Genomic DNA, 19,647 nt, shown 5'->3' on the forward strand with positions numbered 1-19,647 from the left:
ATTACTGGAAAAGTTCAGCAGGTCTGGATAGACATTTGAATTAACATTTTGGGTTGAGTAATCCTTCCTCAAAACACATTAGAAAAATATATATCTGTCCTTCATTTAAAACAATGTATTGTGAAAGTGCATTGCTTCTTTATAGTTGAATAAAAAAATGACTTAGCTGCAGTGTTCAATGCCTCCTTTCCCCCCTTTTCAGATGAATGGGGCTGACGGTGTTTGCATTTTCAGTGAATTCGCCGCCTGGGCAATGGGGACAGTCCAGAGGCCAGAAACATAGAGTGCTGGTTACCCTGTCTAACTAAGGATTACTCAAACTCGATGCTACACACTCTGGGGAAAGCCTGGAGCTGTTCACATGGAAGCTACAAGACGCGATTTTGTTTTTCTACTTTTGTTTTGCGAGCCTGCAGTAGCATCAGTGAAACATGTAGAACAGAGAGAGAGAGAGAGAGAGAAGTCCAAATTTAAGACAAAAGATGTTTGCATCAGAGCCCAATCGTCACCTACAGCAGCGTCACAGGCAGGTCCGGAGCCAACAACATCATTGTACAGGATATGACCAGCCTGGCTTTTACCCCCCCTCCTGCCCCCAGCAGAAATATATAAATTCAGCAACCGGTTTCTGTAGAGACGGAGAGAGCCGCTATCGATCTGAGATTCAGTGCCCGGCTGGGAAACTGACCAAGGACCAGACTGCTACAAACTACCACACAACAGCCCAGCTCCGCTTCAAAGCAACACACTGAGCAGCGAAATTGAGGTGGCGCAAGGAAGCTAACCCCCTCACTCCCTACTTACTTCTCCCTCTGCCTCTAGTCCGCATTTGGACTTGTTGCAAGGTGAGTAACAGTGCGGACTAGGTGCGGGGGCGGTTCTTAGTTTACAATCCGCTGATTAATTTGCATTGATCTGCCCGAAAATACTCTTGTTTTAGGCAGAACATAAACACAGACAGCTGCTCTAAATGTTTGGCATTATTTACTGACACAATCCCGGACGCGAAAAGTTCACATTACGTTCATGGTTAAGTTCTGAGTTCAGAGGGTTTGAAATTGCTCCTTGTGTCCGATAGCCGCTGAGCCCTCCCCCCACCGCCTCCCGGTCGTTTACTGGATGGATAGGCGGATCACTCCGGCAGATACCTTTCGCACATTCAGCATCTATCGGGGACCGTTCTCTGGATTCCGGCTGAGTAGACGGAACCAGGGACACGTTCATCAAACAATAATCTTTAACCGAGTCGCTGGAATTGACCTTGTCTGATCGCATCGCACTCTACCTCCTGATGCAAGTTACCAAACTGGTTGTAGCGTTCATGTAGAAACAGCTCAAACAGCAAAGACTCCAGTTTATTACACTACTGCATCTGAATTTACACGATGAACCCTTCAGCTCTTAAAGCCAAGATAACAGTGTATTTATATTCAATATTTTAGTCATTTATCTTTCAGCATCAGTACTTACAAACAGTTTTAGGCTCAGAATAACTTCACATTAACATAGCAGTTATGAAATTTATACCCAGTTACTTTAACAGCTGATGAGTCTGACCTTTTTTTTGTTATCATTCCAGACCGAGCCCATTAAGTGTCTGGCGTCAGCCTGTTGCTTGAGACCGACCATTCCTCACGACATGAGTCCTTGCCACTCCTGGACCCTATTTGCCACATTAATAGCCTTGGTGCAAGACTCAAGCTGCCGGAATTTGCCCAATGCCACGCATTTCGAACGCTTGCTCAAAAACTTCCACTCCAGAGCCAAGAGATCCATCTCCCAGATTGACAGAGATGAGATTTTGCAGCTTCACAACCACCTGAGGGGAGAGGTCTATCCTTCATCCTCCAACATGGAATACATGGTGAGTAGATGCCAGAGGTCAGTGCTTTCCAACATGTTTAAAGCTGTGACTTCATTAGGAGGCATGGGAATTGCTGTAATCCCAAAGGGAGGACTATGTGGAGGGATAGCAAGGGGTAAGTGTGCAAAGGGGGGGGGGGGCTATCTGTTAGCACCAGACACGGTTGTTATAACTCGGTCAGAACTCTGTGACAGCTATTCCTAGCCTGAAATTGACAGCCCTGAAATTTCAGCTTGTAACCTCCTCTGGGTGCCCATTCCCTACCTGAGGAAGCCCTGCCGTAAGTTTCACCATCATTGGATACTCAATTGGTAATCATGCGGGAAGGAACTTGTCAAATTAACAGCTTAAAACAGACATCATCTCAGATACAAAAAGAAGTTTCACTTCTATGCTTTTGTTCCTTTTCTGTCTCCAACGTGTGAGCGTGTGTGCGTGTGTGCATGTGTGTGTGCGCGCGCGTGTGTGTATACCGCCGAAATGTTCTTTCTGGCTTCTATCAGTCATTCCAGCAAAATGACATGGGGTGCTCCATGCATTCTTGCTTTGCCTTAGGATGCTCAATGCCCTGATTTGTTGGGATGTTCCATGCGCAGGACTGACCTACCCTGTAGCTAGAGGAGACTGGCTTCGTCCACTCTCTGAGCATGGATGGAAGCATTACATTGATATGTTTGATTTGCCTAGCCTGCTGATGTTGTAAACCTAGCAGACTACATGTTGAGGAAAATGTGAAGAAACGTTTTTTCTTTATTGGCTTCTGGAAGAGACACCAACGAAATCACTTCTTACAACACAGTTTCAATGTGTGTGATTTCCATCTTCCTGAAGATCTATTTTCCTGTTGTGACTATTTCAAATCGACTTTGGGCAAGACTTTAACTAACATGATGAAAGTAGGAGTGAGCAATGGATAAATAAAGCAGGGAAAATTGATAAGTGCTTGTGGAAGTAATGCAGTTATTTTCAGAGCTGTTAATTGAGAAAACTAGTCATTTGATTCCAAATATTCAATCAAACCTGCCAACCCCTCTTATTTTTTTCTTTCTCCTACCAACAAAATGTAACCTTAAATTTCTTATAACTGGAGTTTTAAGTAAATTAAACACAAAATGAATACAACAAAAAAAGGGATCTTTGGTCTGGGAGTAGGGATCTAAATTATTAACATCATCAGTCTGGGAGTTACTACAAATTTCGACTTTTAATTCAAATGGCTTGAATCATTATTACTGCACTGAAGTGGATTATTTTGTGGGAATGAGTGAACAGTACGTGTAGAAGTCTGTAATAAAACTTAAAGATGAGGCTATTATATGGAATGTTTTAACTCTAAGTGTTATTCCTGACTCAGAATGAATTATTTATTGAAATAATGAATGAGTTATTATTCAATGCATGGTGTGTTGCTTTGTAGGAATGGGATTATGAATTGGAACGGTCTGCTGAGAGCTGGGCCCAGCAATGCATTTGGGACCACGGTCCTTCACATTTGCTCAAGTCAATAGGTCAGAACCTGGCAGTACACTGGGGAAGGTAAGGGTCTTACACAAGCTCATTGTATTGTACTTATTTCTGAACACAGATCCCACATTTAAAAGTTTGGATCATTCCAAAACAAGTTCAGGATGTTTCTTAGGATAGTGGATCTGATCTTATGGTCAGCACACCCAGATTGATGAACACTATTTGCATCATACCTGGAATATTGTGTGAAGATATGATCTCCTTATCTAAGGAAGGATGTTCTTGTTATAAAAAGAGTGCAGCAAAGGTTTACCTGACTGATTCCTGGCAAGATAGGATGGACATATGTAGAGAGGTTGAATTGGTTAGGAATATATTCACTGGCATTCAGAAGAATTTTATGGAAATCTACAAGATTCTAACAGGAATAAACAGGATAAATATGGGAGGGATGTTCCCAAAGATAGTGGAGTCTACAATCAGGGGTCAAAGTCTAAGGATACAGGGTAGACCATTTAGGACTGAGATAAGGAGAAATTCCTTCATCCAGTGAGTGGTGAGCCTGCAGGGTTCACAAGCAAAGAAGGCAGTCAAGGCCAAAACATTGTATGATTTTAAGAAGGAGTTGGGTATGACATTTGGGTCCAAAGGGATCAAAGGATACAGGAGAAAAGCAGGAACAGGTTAATAGCATTAAAGGCTCAATGGGCTGAATGGCCTACTCCTGCACTAACTTTCTATGTTCACAAAGTTTAACTTTAAAAATTATGAGATCTCTTGGAGCAAACATATAAACAGATAAGAACCCAAGTTAATTTGTGGGAAATAATGTCAGAAGAATTCCTCTCTGCAATTTCCTGTTGATGATTCTTATATGGAAAAATGTTGGGATCCAGTTGTTGTTCTGCATTATTAAAAAAAAACTCATGTCAGTGTACAATTCCTGCCATCAAAACTGTATAAATTTTGTCAGCTGTTTCTGTATCACTGCATATTTTTGTTTCTGCGTACATAATGGAAGCTACAAATATGAGCTTGTAATTCTGTAATGAATTCCCTCATCTAGTGGTGGCAGGGTAGGATCTCGATTTTACATTTCCTGCAACTCCGCAACCTGCACTGCTTCTGCTTCCACCAACTTCCCCGCACTGCGTCCCAAATTGCTATAAATGTTTGCTATTTAAGTACAAATCGTTTCAAATCAGTTACATACTGCCCACATTTTCTACCAACTTATACACATTGCCACACTTCTGTTTGAATATTTAACCATCACAGATAGCTTTCTATACCCACATCTGTAACAGGTTGTTCCATTATGTTAATTTTCCTGTACCTGCACCATCTGACCAGCTGGTGGCTTTGCCTCACAAATTATATGAAATGCTTTCTGAATAATTTTCAATTGAAACATTGTCTTTTACAGTCATTGAAAATAGTAATCTCTGAAGCAAAGATCTTAATAAATAATAAACACAATTAATTTCCCAGCAAAATTACCGATTGTTCCCTTGTGCAAGATTTGATTGGATACTTTTAATTTCTCCTAAAAGTTGAGAATAAGTTTGATATTTTTGACCAGAGATTTGATGCTGCTATTTGAATCATTGCAATTTAATTTGCAATGTACCCAAATTCCTACAATTCATTGCCAGATGTGTTGTTGGGCTGTTTTCCCTCAGTTTCCAGCACTTTCTGGCCTTTTGCCTTTTTGAAGAATTAGGGGCGGTCTTATGATGCAGCTGGGGTATCTCTACCTCTGGGCCAGAAGCTCCCGGTTCAAGTCCCCTTAGAGGTGCTAATGGCCATGAAAAGTGCTGTCATAACATGATCATGTAGATTAATTATCAGCCAGTAAATCCTCCTTATGTGCCAAGTGCTGGCAGCAAGAGATGTGACTCTTGGTTCACCATGTTTGGTGTGGAATGTGCCGCTGGTGACAGACCAGTGATTTGTTTTGGGAAAAGCAAGCTATGGAAATAGATACAAGCTTTGTTTGCCTCATATGCCACTAGGCTTGTGAAATGAAGAAAGCTTTTCTTGGATATTTCTTTTTAAAATAGGAGTTATATGAATGAGACAATCAGAATAATGACTGCATTCTTGCTGTAGCTTTTGTTTTGGATTCAATCAACTTCAATGCACATTAAACTGAGGAAGGGAGGCTGAGGTTAGAAAATAAATGAGAAAGAATTAGCAATATTGGGTACAAAGTCATATCTCATTGTGCTAATCTTTGCAAAAAGAAACAGTTGTTGTGAAGTGTAAGTGAAGACAGTTTTAATATGGAAGGGCAAAATGTGTTGCTGCAGGCTTGGAGGGCCGAAGGGCCTGTTCCTGTGCTGTATTGCACTTTGTTTTTTTGTTCTTTGTTTTTTGTTGAAGCCAACTAATTGTAACATCTATATTTTCTGACATTAGAAAAGATGGCTGCAAATCATTTAAACTGGTTTGTATAACTGTCAATGTGTTACCGTGTTTGAAACTATTAATGCCAACCATTCAGAGAGATGCAAACAAGCAAGTTCACTCGTGAAAACAAATAAAAGTATATTGCAGGAAATAAATGAGATGAAAGAGGAGATCAGTGATTTATGGCTTCTTACCTCGAGATTGGATTGGGTAAGGTCTAGATGGAGGATTAATTATAAGATGATTCACAGCGGACAATAGAAAGTTACATGAGGCAAATTGTGTAGATCAAAGACAAAGAGGTGAGAGAGTCACAATAGGAAGCAAAGCTAAATGGTAAAATGATGCTGGGAGATGTGAACATGAATGGTTAGTGAAGGGAAGGAGAAAGGAGTTGCTGAAGAGCGCAGCCTTTCTCCAACTCCAAACCCACAAGTAGCTTCCACCTATTGGTTACTCATTTCCTTGACACACCAGGCCCCACCATCCATCACCACCAATCTGAAAGGAGAGAAGAAAATAAACAATAAAAAGAAGTAGAGATCTAGAGTGCAAGAATCAGGAGAAGATTGGGTTGTGACCTGGCTATGTTTTTGGACTAGTAATTGAGATGATATGGTTTCAAATCCTATTATTTACAGTTAAGAATTTGAATGCTTGAGGAATTATTAAAACGCTAGAATTGCTATAAGTTGAAAAACCCCAATTGTTTCACGAGTGTCCTGTGAGAAAGAAATCCATCATGCTTAACTGGTTCAGATTAGATATAATGACAATCCCAACATGATACCCTTTTTACTGCCTTTCATGTCTGCTAAAAACAATTCAAGGCAAGGAGCAATAAACAATACATTCCCTCATGCTAAGATTAAAAAAAAGAGAGACAGGTAAGCATGAGTCTATATCTTCTGTCTTCCTATCTGTTACACAGCATGCGATCAATGAGTCTTTGGCATGAACTTAAAAATTATTCCCTTAACGAAAGAAATGCTTTGTGTACAATTGTCATTCTGTAATTATCACTGTGGAATTGTAGACTCTCAGTTTTGTTTCTCAGTTCCTCAGGTCTAATATGAATCACAAATTGCTGCAAAATTTGATCATTAGCCACATAATAACATAAAATCCAAATGATATAAAATTCAAGGCAAAATTTAAGACTTTAAATGGGCTAGTCAATTTTTCTTGCACCTTCCCTGTTCAAATTATACCCTACTCTACAACTCTAATTCACTTGAAGATTATACTTGATCATGACTCACGATACACAGCACTGTCAGAAATCAAGCGGAGATGAGGAATTTCTTCTGTCAGAGAGTTGTAAATCTTTGGAATTCTCTACACCAGAGAACCATGCAGCTTGAATCCTTGAATATATTTGAAGCTGAAATAGACAGATTTGTGAACCATAAGCAAATCATAGGTTATTTCGAACAAGGAATAAAGGAGCTTGAGGCTATGATCAAATAGAACATGACCTTATTGAATGGTGGAGCAGTTTCAAAGGGTTGCAAGGCCTATTCCTGCTCCTATTTTCTAAGTTCTTATAACATGAATATATTTACATGGGATTAAATAGGTATTTGTGAATCTGATTGACCAGCAATATGACTTGCGAGTAGTGGCTGTGACAGATTTGTGCTTCTGTTGTTTCAGATATCGTTCTCCAGCTTCTCATGTGCAAGCTTGGTATGACGAAGTCAAAGATTACACATACCCGTATGCGCATGAATGTAATCCTTGGTGCCCTGAAAGGTGTTCTGGCGCAATGTGCACCCACTACACACAAGTAAGTGAAATAGCCAAGTATGAGAATACATTTCAAAACAAATACACAAATGCACACATGATTTTGGGGCGGTACAGTGGCTCTGTGGTTAGCGCTGCTGCCTCACAGAATCAGGGACCCAGGTTCAATTCCAGCATCAGGTGACTGTCTGTGTGGAGTTTGCACATTCTCTCTGTGCCTGCGTGGGTTTCCTCTGGGTGCTCGGGTTTCATCCCACAGTCCACAGATGGACAGGCTAAGGTGGACTGGCCATGCTACATTGCACATAGTGCCCAGTGATTATAGGTTAAGTGAAATAGCCATGGAAACATGGGGTTACAGGGATAGACTAGGGGTGTGAGTCTGGGTGAGATGCTTTTTGGAGAGTTGGTTTGGACTTCTTGGGCCGAATGACCCGTTTTCACACGATAGGGATTCTTAGATTCTAACCCTTCTTGATTCAAAACAGAAACACATGCTTTACAGAATTGTTATTGAGAAAATGAAAATGTTTGTGGATTCTGCTTGGGAACATGAATTACATAACATCTGGCAAACACATGGTTTATTAGTTAGAAGCAGTCGAATTTTAATCTTTGTTGCTATATATGTATAGTGGGTAAGTGAGCAAGAAAAATCAACTTCAGGAGAGATGGGAAATTATGTATTGCAAAGATTTAGGGCTGAAAGTAACGACTTGTATGTGATTATTAAGCAAAACAGTTTTGGTTTCACAACAACATAAATGGCTTCATACTTTGGACTTGAAATTGCTACAGTTTGAGCCCACTGACATGGGATCAGTTGATGAAGCACTATCTCAGTTTGCTAGCTGCGGTAAGTTCTCAGGGAGCATCAAAGTTATTTTCTGACAGCGCCAATGTTTTTGGATGATTGACTAAGGCTTTCTGTAAAACTTAAAAATTAGATCAGCTTAGGGTCTAGGCCTGAAATATTAGTTTTTGTGCACCTAAGATGCTGCTTGGCCTGCTGTGTTCATCCAGCTCCACACTTTGTTATCTTGGTGAATGTGAGTACCTGCTGTATATACTGAGCAAATTTGCTCTAATATTTTTGTCCACATATGTATATGACAGAGTTGTTAAATACAATATTGTCAGTTACAGATTTGAGAAACTGGGCCAAAGAAAGTGATATGCAAGAACGGGCAGCACTATATGTAATAAGTATCAGCACAAAATGGGGTACAGACCATCAGAGAGTGTGGAGGAGTTACTGAAATTCAGATCATTTGGTTGTCGCTGTCCAGTCCAGGTTATAAGAGAAAACAAGTACAATCCTTTACTTGGTGCTGTGTCCAGACAGGATTCTGGTTAGCAAAGCTATTTTTTAAGTTGTTAATTTAGTGCCACATCTTTAAGCAGCTAATCAACCTTTTTTAGAATGTGACTGATATTTTAGTCGCCACAATATCCCACTCTAAGATGAAACCTACCACAGGCCTTCCGACACATTCACTGCTCCAAAGAACATAGATTTACTTGGCATTTACTGTCACGTAAGCGTAAATTTCACATGAGACAGTTTCCTACAGGACTGGGTACTAAATCTTAAAATGATATTTTTCTGGACATCCTGCTGTCTCCCTCAAGGCAGAGGTGAAAGCATGTTTTGCAGGTGTCAGATTTTTGAAATTAAATTTGCCCTGAAAACTTTCTTCTTTAACTTTAAATAAGGAAGGTTTGGCAGCAGTGTCATGATGTTCCAAGTGTACAAGCATCAATGTATATGTATATTAGACATTTACATCATCCAAAAGTTATTGTTTCTTACTATCGGCTGTATCTTTGCTCGTTTCATAAACTAAGATCCCACCAGATCCATCTGCCTTTGTATTTCACCAGTCCACTATCTGGAACATCTGCAGGCAACAGCTGCAGACCATACACTCTCAGATCTGACCACTAACCATTCAGTTATCTTCCAACTTGGCCCCCTATCAAAGGATAATTCTCTATTTTGTCTTTCTTAAGCCCATGCATGTACTTTGCACTCTTACTGACCCTCAACTTTTATTTCCTCCTGTGATCGTCATTTGGTCAAGATTGTACATTGTTGATTACTTTGCAAGCTGCAAAATCAACCTCGTATCTTAAATGAGTGAAGCTAGTTAACCAAATTGTATTTCTTTTTTCAAAAATAACGTTACCAGTGTTTATTTTCACATGGTTAGCAGTCAGTCATACTCTGTGTACAAGATGTTCATAAAGTTTGGTGCTTTGTTGAACATTCATTTTGTATTTATTTTCAGCTGGTGTGGGCAACAACAAACAGAGTTGGCTGTGCTGTTAATATCTGTGGAAGAATGAACGTATGGGGAGAAATTTGGGAGAATGCTGTCTACTTAGTCTGCAATTACTCACCAAAGTAAGCAGTTGAATATCATATCATTTACTTAGATTTATTGCCATTTAGTTGATAACTGGAAATGTATTATGGAATTCTATGGAACTTTTTAACAGTTATGTTACGTCTAACATTGGAATGGGCAAAAACATTTTTATTTAAATGAGTAATTAACATTTATTTGCTCTTGATGAATTCTGCATGTAACAAATTTTGTAGTGCTTCACCTACCTGATCAAAGAAACATGCGAGGGGAAAAATCCTTATGGTGGAACACAGCTTTCAACCATTGCTGGGATGTGAGCATTGGTGGCAAGGCAGGAATTTGCAATTTTGGCCAAAGCCGGCATTGATTTGTCCAGGGAATGTTGTATTTGACAAATTAGATTGATGTTTTTGAGGGTACCACAAGGCATGTTGAGAATGTCCCTCAGGGAGACTGCTTAGGAAAATAAGATACCCAAGGGACTCAAGGCAGAGTGAAACTTGGGTCCAAAATTGGCTGAGGGGCAGGAAGTGGAGGGTGATGGCATAGGGATGTTCCTGTGACTGGATGGCTGTCTCCAATGGGGTTCCACAGGGTCCAGTGCTAAAGCCCTTGCTGTTTGTAATGTGCATTATTGTACCTAATTTCAGAAAGTTTGATCAAGAAGTTCGTGGACGACACAAAAATTTGTAGGGTACCAAGTAGGAAGGGGGCAGATGTAAACTCCATGATGATATTAACGGTCCAATCAGATGGTGTAAAATAAACTTCAACCTGGAGAAGTGAGAGGTAATGCACTTGGTAAGGCCTAAAAAGGCAAGGGATTATGCTATGAATAGTAGGACCCTGAAAAGTAAGAAAAATCAGAAGGACCAAGGTGACTGTGAGGATAGATTAGGTAGGTTGGGCTTGCTTTCCTTGGAGCAGCAAAGGTTGAGAAGGGACACCTGATAGAATTGTTTAAGATTATGAGGGGCATAGGCAGGGTGAATAGGAAGGCAATAAGAGGTAGAGGTTAAGAGGACAGTTGAGGAGAAATCTTTTCACCCAGTTGGGAATCTGGAACTCACTGTCTGGAAAGGTGGTTAAGTCAGAAGCCCTCATAATATTTAAGTACTATTTAGAAATTCACTTTCATTGCCATAGCCTCCAGAGTTATGGGCCAAGAGCTGAAAATGGGATTAGTGTAGTCAGATATTTATTGGCTGGCACTGACATGATGGACTGAATGACCTCCTTGTGTGCTGTAAACATGTAAGAGGTTATGAGAATTTTTACGCATCCCCAAGTGTTCTTGAGACAGTGGTACTAAGTCAGTTGCATTAATTGCTGGAGTCCATGGTACACCCAAGCTGATGGAGGAAGTGCACACATTAGCTTCACCATGTTAGGGTGCTGGAAATTAGTCAGGGATCCATTAACATTTCAGTGACATTGCTTGAAAATTTGCATATGTTTATATTGGCAAAGAACGAGATTGGTCTTGGAAGTGGTACTTTTCATGGCTGAATGACTTGCAACACTGCCAGAACCAATAGCCATATGGGTAAGGTGTCAGAGCGCTGCTGAACTGGAGTTAGAACTCAGCATGAGTCATTGGAGAGGAAGGAAGAAAATGCTTGGGAACAGCTGCCTTCACTTTTTGTTTCGACATAGACTCATTTTTTCACTTAGACAAGTGCAGCAAATAGCAGATAGCTGGTAAGACCCTTGCCCTCCTGCCACCTTGAACCATGTCTAAAGCAATGAGAAATAAAAGGCCTCCCTTCTATCCCACTCCCATTTATTGCTGCATTTGATGGTTGGTGCATTGCTTCATATTACATGACATGACTGTTCTTGCTCAGGGTTATATGCAAGTTTGGAACCTGTATTTGGTTATTAACGCTTTCGTTTAAGAATCAAGGAAATGTGTGTTCATCGGCTAGCTTTATTTTAGATTATTTAACTGAGCTGATAGTGGATTAAACTGATTTTTTTCTCTGTTTTTAACTAACCAGGGGTAATTGGATTGGAGAAGCTCCCTATAGACATGGTCGGCCGTGCTCAGAGTGCCCACCCAGCTATGGCGGAGGCTGTAAAAATAATATCTGCTACAAAGGTATATAAATCTGTCATAAAGCTCCGAATAAAATGGACCAGCTAAAAGAATTTACTCCCCAACATCTAAAAATAATCTTAGTTTTCTTTCATAATAGACTTTTGAATGGAGATGAGTGTTCATTAGTGTTTTGCTGAGACTAATATTTTTGTCATTAAAACAACATGGAACCCTGAGTTAGTGCGGCTGAGCCATCAATGTGGCTGCAAACATTATCAAAAAGAGCTAGGCTGAATGGCTTTTCAGTCGCGTGTTTGAAGCTGGGATGGGGGTGTGGGGAGCTTGCAAAATGTAACCTGCAGACTGTTTGCAGTCCTTCCAATGCCTGTAACTTGTGTCCCATTATTGGGCTAGGTGGATTGGTGGTGGTGTTTGGAGGCTTGGGGTGGTCCACTCACCCTTGGGATTGTTGAACCTGTTAAGTATCCAATTAATGGCCACTAAGGTGCCTCATATTGGCCCGCCACTATTTTACCTGCACCAGGGCCTGATATATTTACTCTGTCAGCTGGTTCCGAGATGTGGGCCCATTGTTCATCAGCGATTTTCTCCCAATCTTGATCACTCATTGAATAGACTGGGGTTACTTTCCTTGGAGCAGAGGAGGTTGATGGGGGGACACGACTGAGTTGTATAGAACTTTTAGGAGCATAGTCAGGGTAGACAGGAAGAAACTTCTCCCCTTGATGGAGTGATCGATGGGCGGGGCTATAGATTTAGGGTGGGAGCAGGAGGTTTAGAGCAGTTTACAGGAAAACGTCTTTTCCACCCAGAATGTGGTGGTAACCTGGAGTTTACTGCCTATAAGAGTGGTGGTGGCCAAATCCTTTAAGAAGTATTTAAATGTGCATTTGTAATGCCAAGGCGTACAAGCTATGGGCTAAGTGCTGGAAAATGGGATTAAAATAGCTAGGTTGTGTTTTTGACTGGTGCAGTCTCAATGGGCAAAAGACCCTTTGTTGAGCTGTAACCCATCTGTGACTCTCAAACCGAATCCCCTGCAAACACTCTTGCTGTAGGCTCACTGAAGCCCTGAGCCACCCTTCAATCTGGCCTTGGTAATTTTCTCTTCTTTGGTTCTGCCTGTAGTTTCAACACCAAGTTCAAACAGTTTGAGCTTGGCACTGCAGCAACTACTGAGCTGCAAGCCAACCGAATGGCCAGCAGCACCCTTAAGGTAGGAGTTCACATCCAGGCGAAAGGTTCAGCCTAAGCTATTTACTACCATACTTACTTTTTTTGTGGGACAGTTCCTAACTAACCTTGTACTTGGGATGAGGGCTGGTGGGGAACTTGACATCCCATAAATTGAGCAAAAAGTCCCAGTTAAAGTATGTTTTTGGATTAATAGAGTGTGGGGAAGTCTGAAACCGAAGTACCTAAGAGAAGGTGGATGTGGAAAGGTTCAGTTTCAGAGAAGTTACTCTATGACTCCAGGTTAGAACCTGAAATAATGGAGTAATGGGAACAAGTAAAGTGGAAAAACTCACCGTGGACTTCAAGCCTTCAGCGAGGATGCAAAACTAAACATCTAACGTCTAAAATGAGAAATGGCCAACTATCTTGTTTGGGATTAAAATTTGACCCTTTCATATCAATGTGAGGGCATCAAAGTGAGAGAACAGAACAGAAAATGGGAAGTTTAATTGAAAGAGATTAGGCAAGATAGTGGCAAAGTAGTAATTTTACTGAACCAGTAATTCAGAACCGAGGCTATGTAGGGGACCTGGGTTTGAATTCCACTGTGAAAATTGGTGAAATTTTAATTAAATTAAAATCTGGAATAAAAATATAGATGGTTGCTATTAGGCTAACTGCGCGAATTGTTCTAAAAACCCATCTGTTTCACTAATATCCTTTGAAGAAAATCTGCCATTCTCACTTGCTATGGCCTGATGTGACTCCAGACTGATTGACTTTTAACTGCTTTCTGGGCAGCAAATACTGGTCTAGACCAAAACACCCCCATTCCATGAATGAACAGGAAAAAAGATAAATTTTATACCCTCAAATGTAGTCAAATAAAATTTTTGAGTGGAAAATTCTGTATAGCATTTGCCCAAAGGAGCTGAAGAAAAAAATTTTAAAAATGCATTAATCAAAATCAGAAATAGCTGTAATCATTTATAGTTATTTCTTCTTTGCTGTTAGCATAAATTTACTTGAGTTGAACATTCTAATAATTTATTACAGGACTATGTTTCATAGAAAGGGTTCACTCTTTCAAACATTGGAATAGGCAGCATAGCAGTTTTATATTGGCTACACAATATCTAGTTTACCAAAGGAGTTTAAAATTTACCTTAGTTCATACATAAATACGGCCACAAGAAAATAGAACTGACACAGTTAACATCACATTATGTGGTTTCCAATTTATTTTTGTATTTGCTATGAGTAAAAGATTTCAATGTCTCCCTACTCAGCCTAAATTAATATAATTTTTGGTCTACTAATTTTAAATTCTTAATCCAGTTGATTTTGGCTTGTGTAATCCACTTCTGTGATGAATAGCTGCTTGTTTCTAAACAGAACCTTTCATTTTAAGCTGCCAGGTACTTTTTTAACAGTTGATTTGGCATTAAATGAACTTTACAAGCAGAATTGAGAGGCTATGGGGCTCTCAGTTTATTTCTGCTGGGGATAGGCAAGGTGATATCAAAATTCAAGGAAACACCAAATCAATTAATTAGCAAAAGGATTCCTGCATTCTCTCAATGGATCAGACCAGATATAGCTACATAACCAGAAAGGTCTGAGGCCTAGTCCCCATTTTGTGTTGTGCCCTTACGTATCAGATAAGGCACTTAAATTGTCTTTTATAAAAGTGAAAAGATTTTGGCCTCATAATGTTGGGGCTATAAACACTGCTGAAAGTGGATGTGGTTAAGGCTGAGATTGGATATAATGCCTCCTGTAGTTGAATAGACCCTTGTCACTCCACTGAGGCCAGGATTGTGCACTATACATCTGACAAAGGATGGCCGGGACTATATCTGAGAACAAGAGAAAACCTGTTGACATCTACCTCCACACCACATGCAAACTGGAGATACCCTCTCCTCAACAAGCTTCCCATGTCCACCAGGACAGTTGTAGAATCAGAGAGCCTGTCTAGCAAGGCCTCTTCTGCTTTTTGTTTGGCCTGCAAAATTGCATCCATAAAGAAGATAATCTCAGATTTCAGTGTCTTGGCTATACAACTGACTGAGGGAAGGTGGGTGCTGGAAAGAAGCCAGTATTCATCAGATCTTGGGCCAGAAAAAAACTTAATGCTTTCAGGAGAAGTCGGAGAAACCCGGTGAGAGAAAATGAAGAGAAACTTTTTTTATTATTGTCGATGGAGACAGAAGGATGGATCTAATTTTTGGGAACTGACCCTTGGATATCTTTGTAACAAATGCAAACTTGCCAAAGGCCTCTGTTTACTGATATATTATCACATAACTTTAACACTGACAACCTCACCTAATATACTGCTAGCACCGTGTACTTGCTTCTATATTAGCAATTAATACTGAATATTTCAAAAATATTCAGACAAAAGAATCTGCTCATGTATTTCCATTCAGCATTCTGGCTGTTAAACTAGGCTGTTAACATTGTACTTCCATATAAGAACATTTACTTTTTGATGTGTAAAGCTAAAATAGGAGAGATTCAGGCAGGAATTGTATCATTATAACTAGTCACTGTGCTGTGTATAAGTCACAGATATCATATCATAAGGTCCCTATTTAGCCAGTGGGTCAAAAAGAGTCTGATGTAGAAATCTAATTGCTAATACTTGTGTATATCTTGCAAGTAGTCTATGGTGTTAGTCTTTCCCAAACCTTGAAGGAAAGAAGGGCAATTCTTTTGCTTTCCAGACATGTAGACCACTATTTTCTCAGGTGAGCTGTATTGTCAGTATGCAAATTGGATGAGGCCAAATGCTAAATATTCAGTCTACTGAGGAGGAGCTTGGAAATGAAAGGGTGGAAACTAGGATGTTTACAAAGAAACAGACAAAAAGGAACAGCAGAAAAAAATCTTAATTCATTGCATCTGAATTGGAATCCTGCTCTTGTGCATGCAAAATGTTATTTAACTTTATTTCAACATGTGTTCTCAGACAATGGAGAGAGAAGACCACAGCATGAACAAACCAATGAAGTGGAGCCTCCCCAGATTAATACAGATGCATTAAACCCATGGACAGTGCCATATTCCCAACCACAACCACAGCCAAAGGAGGAACCTAACAACATGGAGTACATGAGTAAGGAAGTATTTGAGCTGTATGACTAGATAACAAATGCTGCAGAAAACATCAGGAGTGTAATGTGCTGTTTTGAAAAGAAAATCTCTCCAGCTTTCTGTCTCAGAAGCGCAAGTGAACATCAGTCTTTGTTGGAATGCATAATTGCAAATAAGATTTAGAGCTGCAAGGATCTCATAGTAATGTAGCAATAAACATTTGTATGGCTGATCCATTTAAATACAAAAGGAATTCTCCTCAGGGTAGTGAGAGATGACTGTAGCTGCTACTGTAGAAATAGTTTCAGAGATAGTAGGAACTGCAGATGCTGGAGAATCTGAGATAACAAGGTGTAGAGCTGGATGAACACAGCAGGCCAAGCAGCATCAGAGAAGCAGGAAAGCTGATGTTTCAGGCCTAGTCTGAAGAAGGGTCTAGGCTTGAAACACCAGCCTTCCTGCTCCTCTGATGCTGCTTGGCCTGCTGTGTTCATCCAACTCTACACCTTGCTATGTCTGTAGAAACAATGGTTTGTTAGGAACCTTAATGCAGACGCCTTCAAGGACCCGTAGGATGTGGACCCCATAGTTGCTTGTCTGCACCTTCTATTTATAGATACATAAACATTGTTTTATTCATTAGTACCCAGAAATGTCAGCTGTCCTCCTTTGTCTATGCCAGTTTTTGTTTAGTTTTGTTTTCATATTTTTGCCTTCATTTGCTGGTCAGTGCTTCTTCACTTGTTCTTGATTACATCCAATTTCCTCCAATGTCAACTCTTCAACATTTCCATAGCATTCGGTAGTTTTTGCTCATTTTCATTGTAATAGGCACAAGTTGATGCTTTCTAGACATTACTGTATAATAGTACACAATGTTTTTCATCATGTGTTTATCCTGAGAACAGTAGGAATGTTTAAATTGTGAAATCTTCCTACATTTTGGAAAAAAATGCATAATCCTTGGAGCTTATAAATAGAATCAGGAAATACAAGAGCAAAGATATTGCTCTACCACACTCTTTCAGAAGGATGTCAAAGCCTTGGACAGTATGTAGAAAACAGTTATCAGAATGTTATGTAGATGAGGGACTATTATCATAAATTACTGCAGAAGCTGGAATCTGTACTGAAAATAAAACATGCTGGAAACCACAGCAAGTCAGGCAGCATCCCTGGAGAGAGAGCAAGCTAACATTTTGAGTTTAGATGACTCTTTATCAGAGTTCTTCTTTGTTTTCATATAGATGGGGGACTTCAGCCAAGTGCAGATTCTAGAGAAGCTCGGATTGTTCACCTTGCAACAGAGATGGTTAAGAGGATATTTAATTGAGGTGCTCAAATTTCTCAATGGTTAACGATCAAATAAATAGGAAGTAACTGAAAGAAAAGAAAACATTTGTAAGGTTATGGGGGAGAAACAGGGAAGTGGGCTAATTGGATATTTACTAATATTCTACTACAAATAGCCTCCTTCTGTTCTGTAACTTTCTATAATGCTATATTCTTTGCAGTACTTCATTTAATTTATTTACAGCCAGCATTCTCCAGCTTGGAATTCGGGGATCTTTCCTAAATGTTTGACTATCTCCATTTGACTCTCAGCTCCTGGTCACCTGTAAATCTCATAGTTATATTCAGTGCCACCTCTTCCTTATTAACGCAGTAATTTACATGACATTCTTTCCTCATTGCATCCATCTTAAGGGCTACTCAACCAGGCAACCAAGATGATTAAAATTTGTATTGTAACCCCCACTGAGAACTCACAAAACATGATCCTGATCAAAGGATTCTGCTTATATCCTGTCTCTATGCAGGGTCTTCAGGGTGGAGAATGGATTGCTATATGCAATAAATGGGACTGCTACTGCGTCCAAGAAGATTTAAGGCTCAGAAATCTGGTTACTGGGTGTCCAAATCTACCATTTCCCTTAACGCCTTTATTCAGAGACACGTCTGTGGCTGAATTTTAGTTGCATTACGGGCCTATACTTGGCACCATTGTCAGTTTAGGAGACTTCATCTGGTGTGATGTAAAACATTGTTTTGTGAATTAGGTGAATGGCCATGAGGACTGATTGTATGTCAGAGCAGTGCAGATATTTTTCCTGTTCTGAGTATCAGTACTTATTTGATTTCATAACTTGGCCAATGCAGATGGGGGAAATTCTATCTTTCTCTTGTAAGACAGTATGAGGTTTTCAGATTCCCCAGTTCTCTCTTAATGGATGATACACAAATTATTTTGCAGCCGTGAATGCTCAGAAACTTTCCAATCTTGACATTAAACATATATTCCCTGTCAGCATTGGAATAGCTACCACTACTGTGCTCCAGTTACATCAATTACTTGACTAAAAGCATTCTATGAAAAACAAGGAGATCTGAACCATTTTCTTTTACATTGTTTTCAACCTGATCATGTTTATTTGTTATAAAAGAGATCCAATTGTCCTCTGTGTCAATTAGAAATCCATTTTGGATGGATTTTGGAACAACCTTCCATTGATACGATACATTCTGGGTTTTGGTGTATTCTGGTCTTCAAAAACAGGCCTCACACTGTGAGTTTTTCCCCCTCTGGGTCCCTGGTAAGAAAGTTTGGGGGGGGGGGGGAGCTGCAATGGAATTGGAGCGGTGACACTGATTTGAGAGTCTGTGGTCCCTTTAAATGAGCTCTTTATTTTTGCCCATGGCCATTAAACCAACAAGCTGTGATGCCCTATCACTCACACCAACACAGCCTGCAAATAGTGTGTGTCTTAGATTTTTTTTGTGCCTGTCATGTTGCCCTTTGAATCCCCACCCTGCTCAGCAACTCACCTTGCGGCACTCTCCTAACAATTTTCACTCAGGGGTTGTACCTAGTATGAAGCTTTAAAATAGGGTCAAAACGGAAAGAAGGTTGGGAAATGCTGCTTTATACTGAATAATACTGAGTATAATCAGCTAATTAATGTTATCCTGAATATTGCCCATCTTACCTGCTATCCCCTTCAATGTTATGAATGGATTCTGTTGTCCCTGGGCTGCGTTCTTTTATTCTGCTTTAGTTGCTTACTTTCTCATCACCTTGTTATGATCTGACAGTGATTCAATGCTGGCCTTGTTCCAAGCTGCAGTATCTGTTGTTATTCTTATTCCTATTCATTCTCCTAAATTCCTCCTTATTTTCCTTCTTTGGCCCACAATCCAGATGATGCTGACTCAAGAAATGCTTTGTAAGTTTAATCATCTGCAGATACATTTGCTTATACATTTGAGAACACAGGACTTTTCACTATGTAGCAGCAATGAAAATGAAACAAAACTGGAACAGTGTCAAAGCTTAATTTAATAACTTCATGTCCACTCTTTGGTCCATTTTCACTATCGTCCAGATTTCTGAGTCCAACCTCTGCCCATGCCCACTACTTATGCTAACTAATCAGTCAGTTTCC

At 39.9% G+C, this 19,647-nt stretch overlaps 1 protein-coding gene across 2 annotated transcripts in view; it reads left to right on the top strand.

The window, feature by feature from the left end:
• The first annotated feature begins 590 nt into the window (after window positions 1-590).
• crispld2 (cysteine-rich secretory protein LCCL domain containing 2) overlaps window positions 591-19,647 on the top strand; it is a 45,197-nt gene continuing 26,140 nt past the window's right edge. The window contains exons 1-7 of one of the 2 annotated variants that reach the window (XM_048546974.2): window positions 591-845; window positions 1,580-1,864; window positions 3,282-3,400; window positions 7,400-7,532; window positions 9,784-9,899; window positions 11,865-11,965; window positions 16,080-16,226. In XM_048546974.2, the coding sequence (XP_048402931.1) occupies window positions 1,640-1,864; window positions 3,282-3,400; window positions 7,400-7,532; window positions 9,784-9,899; window positions 11,865-11,965; window positions 16,080-16,226 (841 nt within the window). In that variant the 5' untranslated portion in view covers window positions 591-845; window positions 1,580-1,639. Of the gene's footprint in view, window positions 846-1,236; window positions 1,421-1,579; window positions 1,865-3,281; window positions 3,401-7,399; window positions 7,533-9,783; window positions 9,900-11,864; window positions 11,966-16,079; window positions 16,227-19,647 lie in introns of those variants that run through there. The other variant, XM_048546976.2, reaches the window with a different exon arrangement.

The sequence above is a fragment of the Stegostoma tigrinum genome, chromosome 16 (genome assembly GCF_030684315.1).
Source record: "Stegostoma tigrinum isolate sSteTig4 chromosome 16, sSteTig4.hap1, whole genome shotgun sequence".
In the NCBI taxonomy this organism is placed as follows: Eukaryota; Metazoa; Chordata; class Chondrichthyes; order Orectolobiformes; family Stegostomatidae; genus Stegostoma; species Stegostoma tigrinum.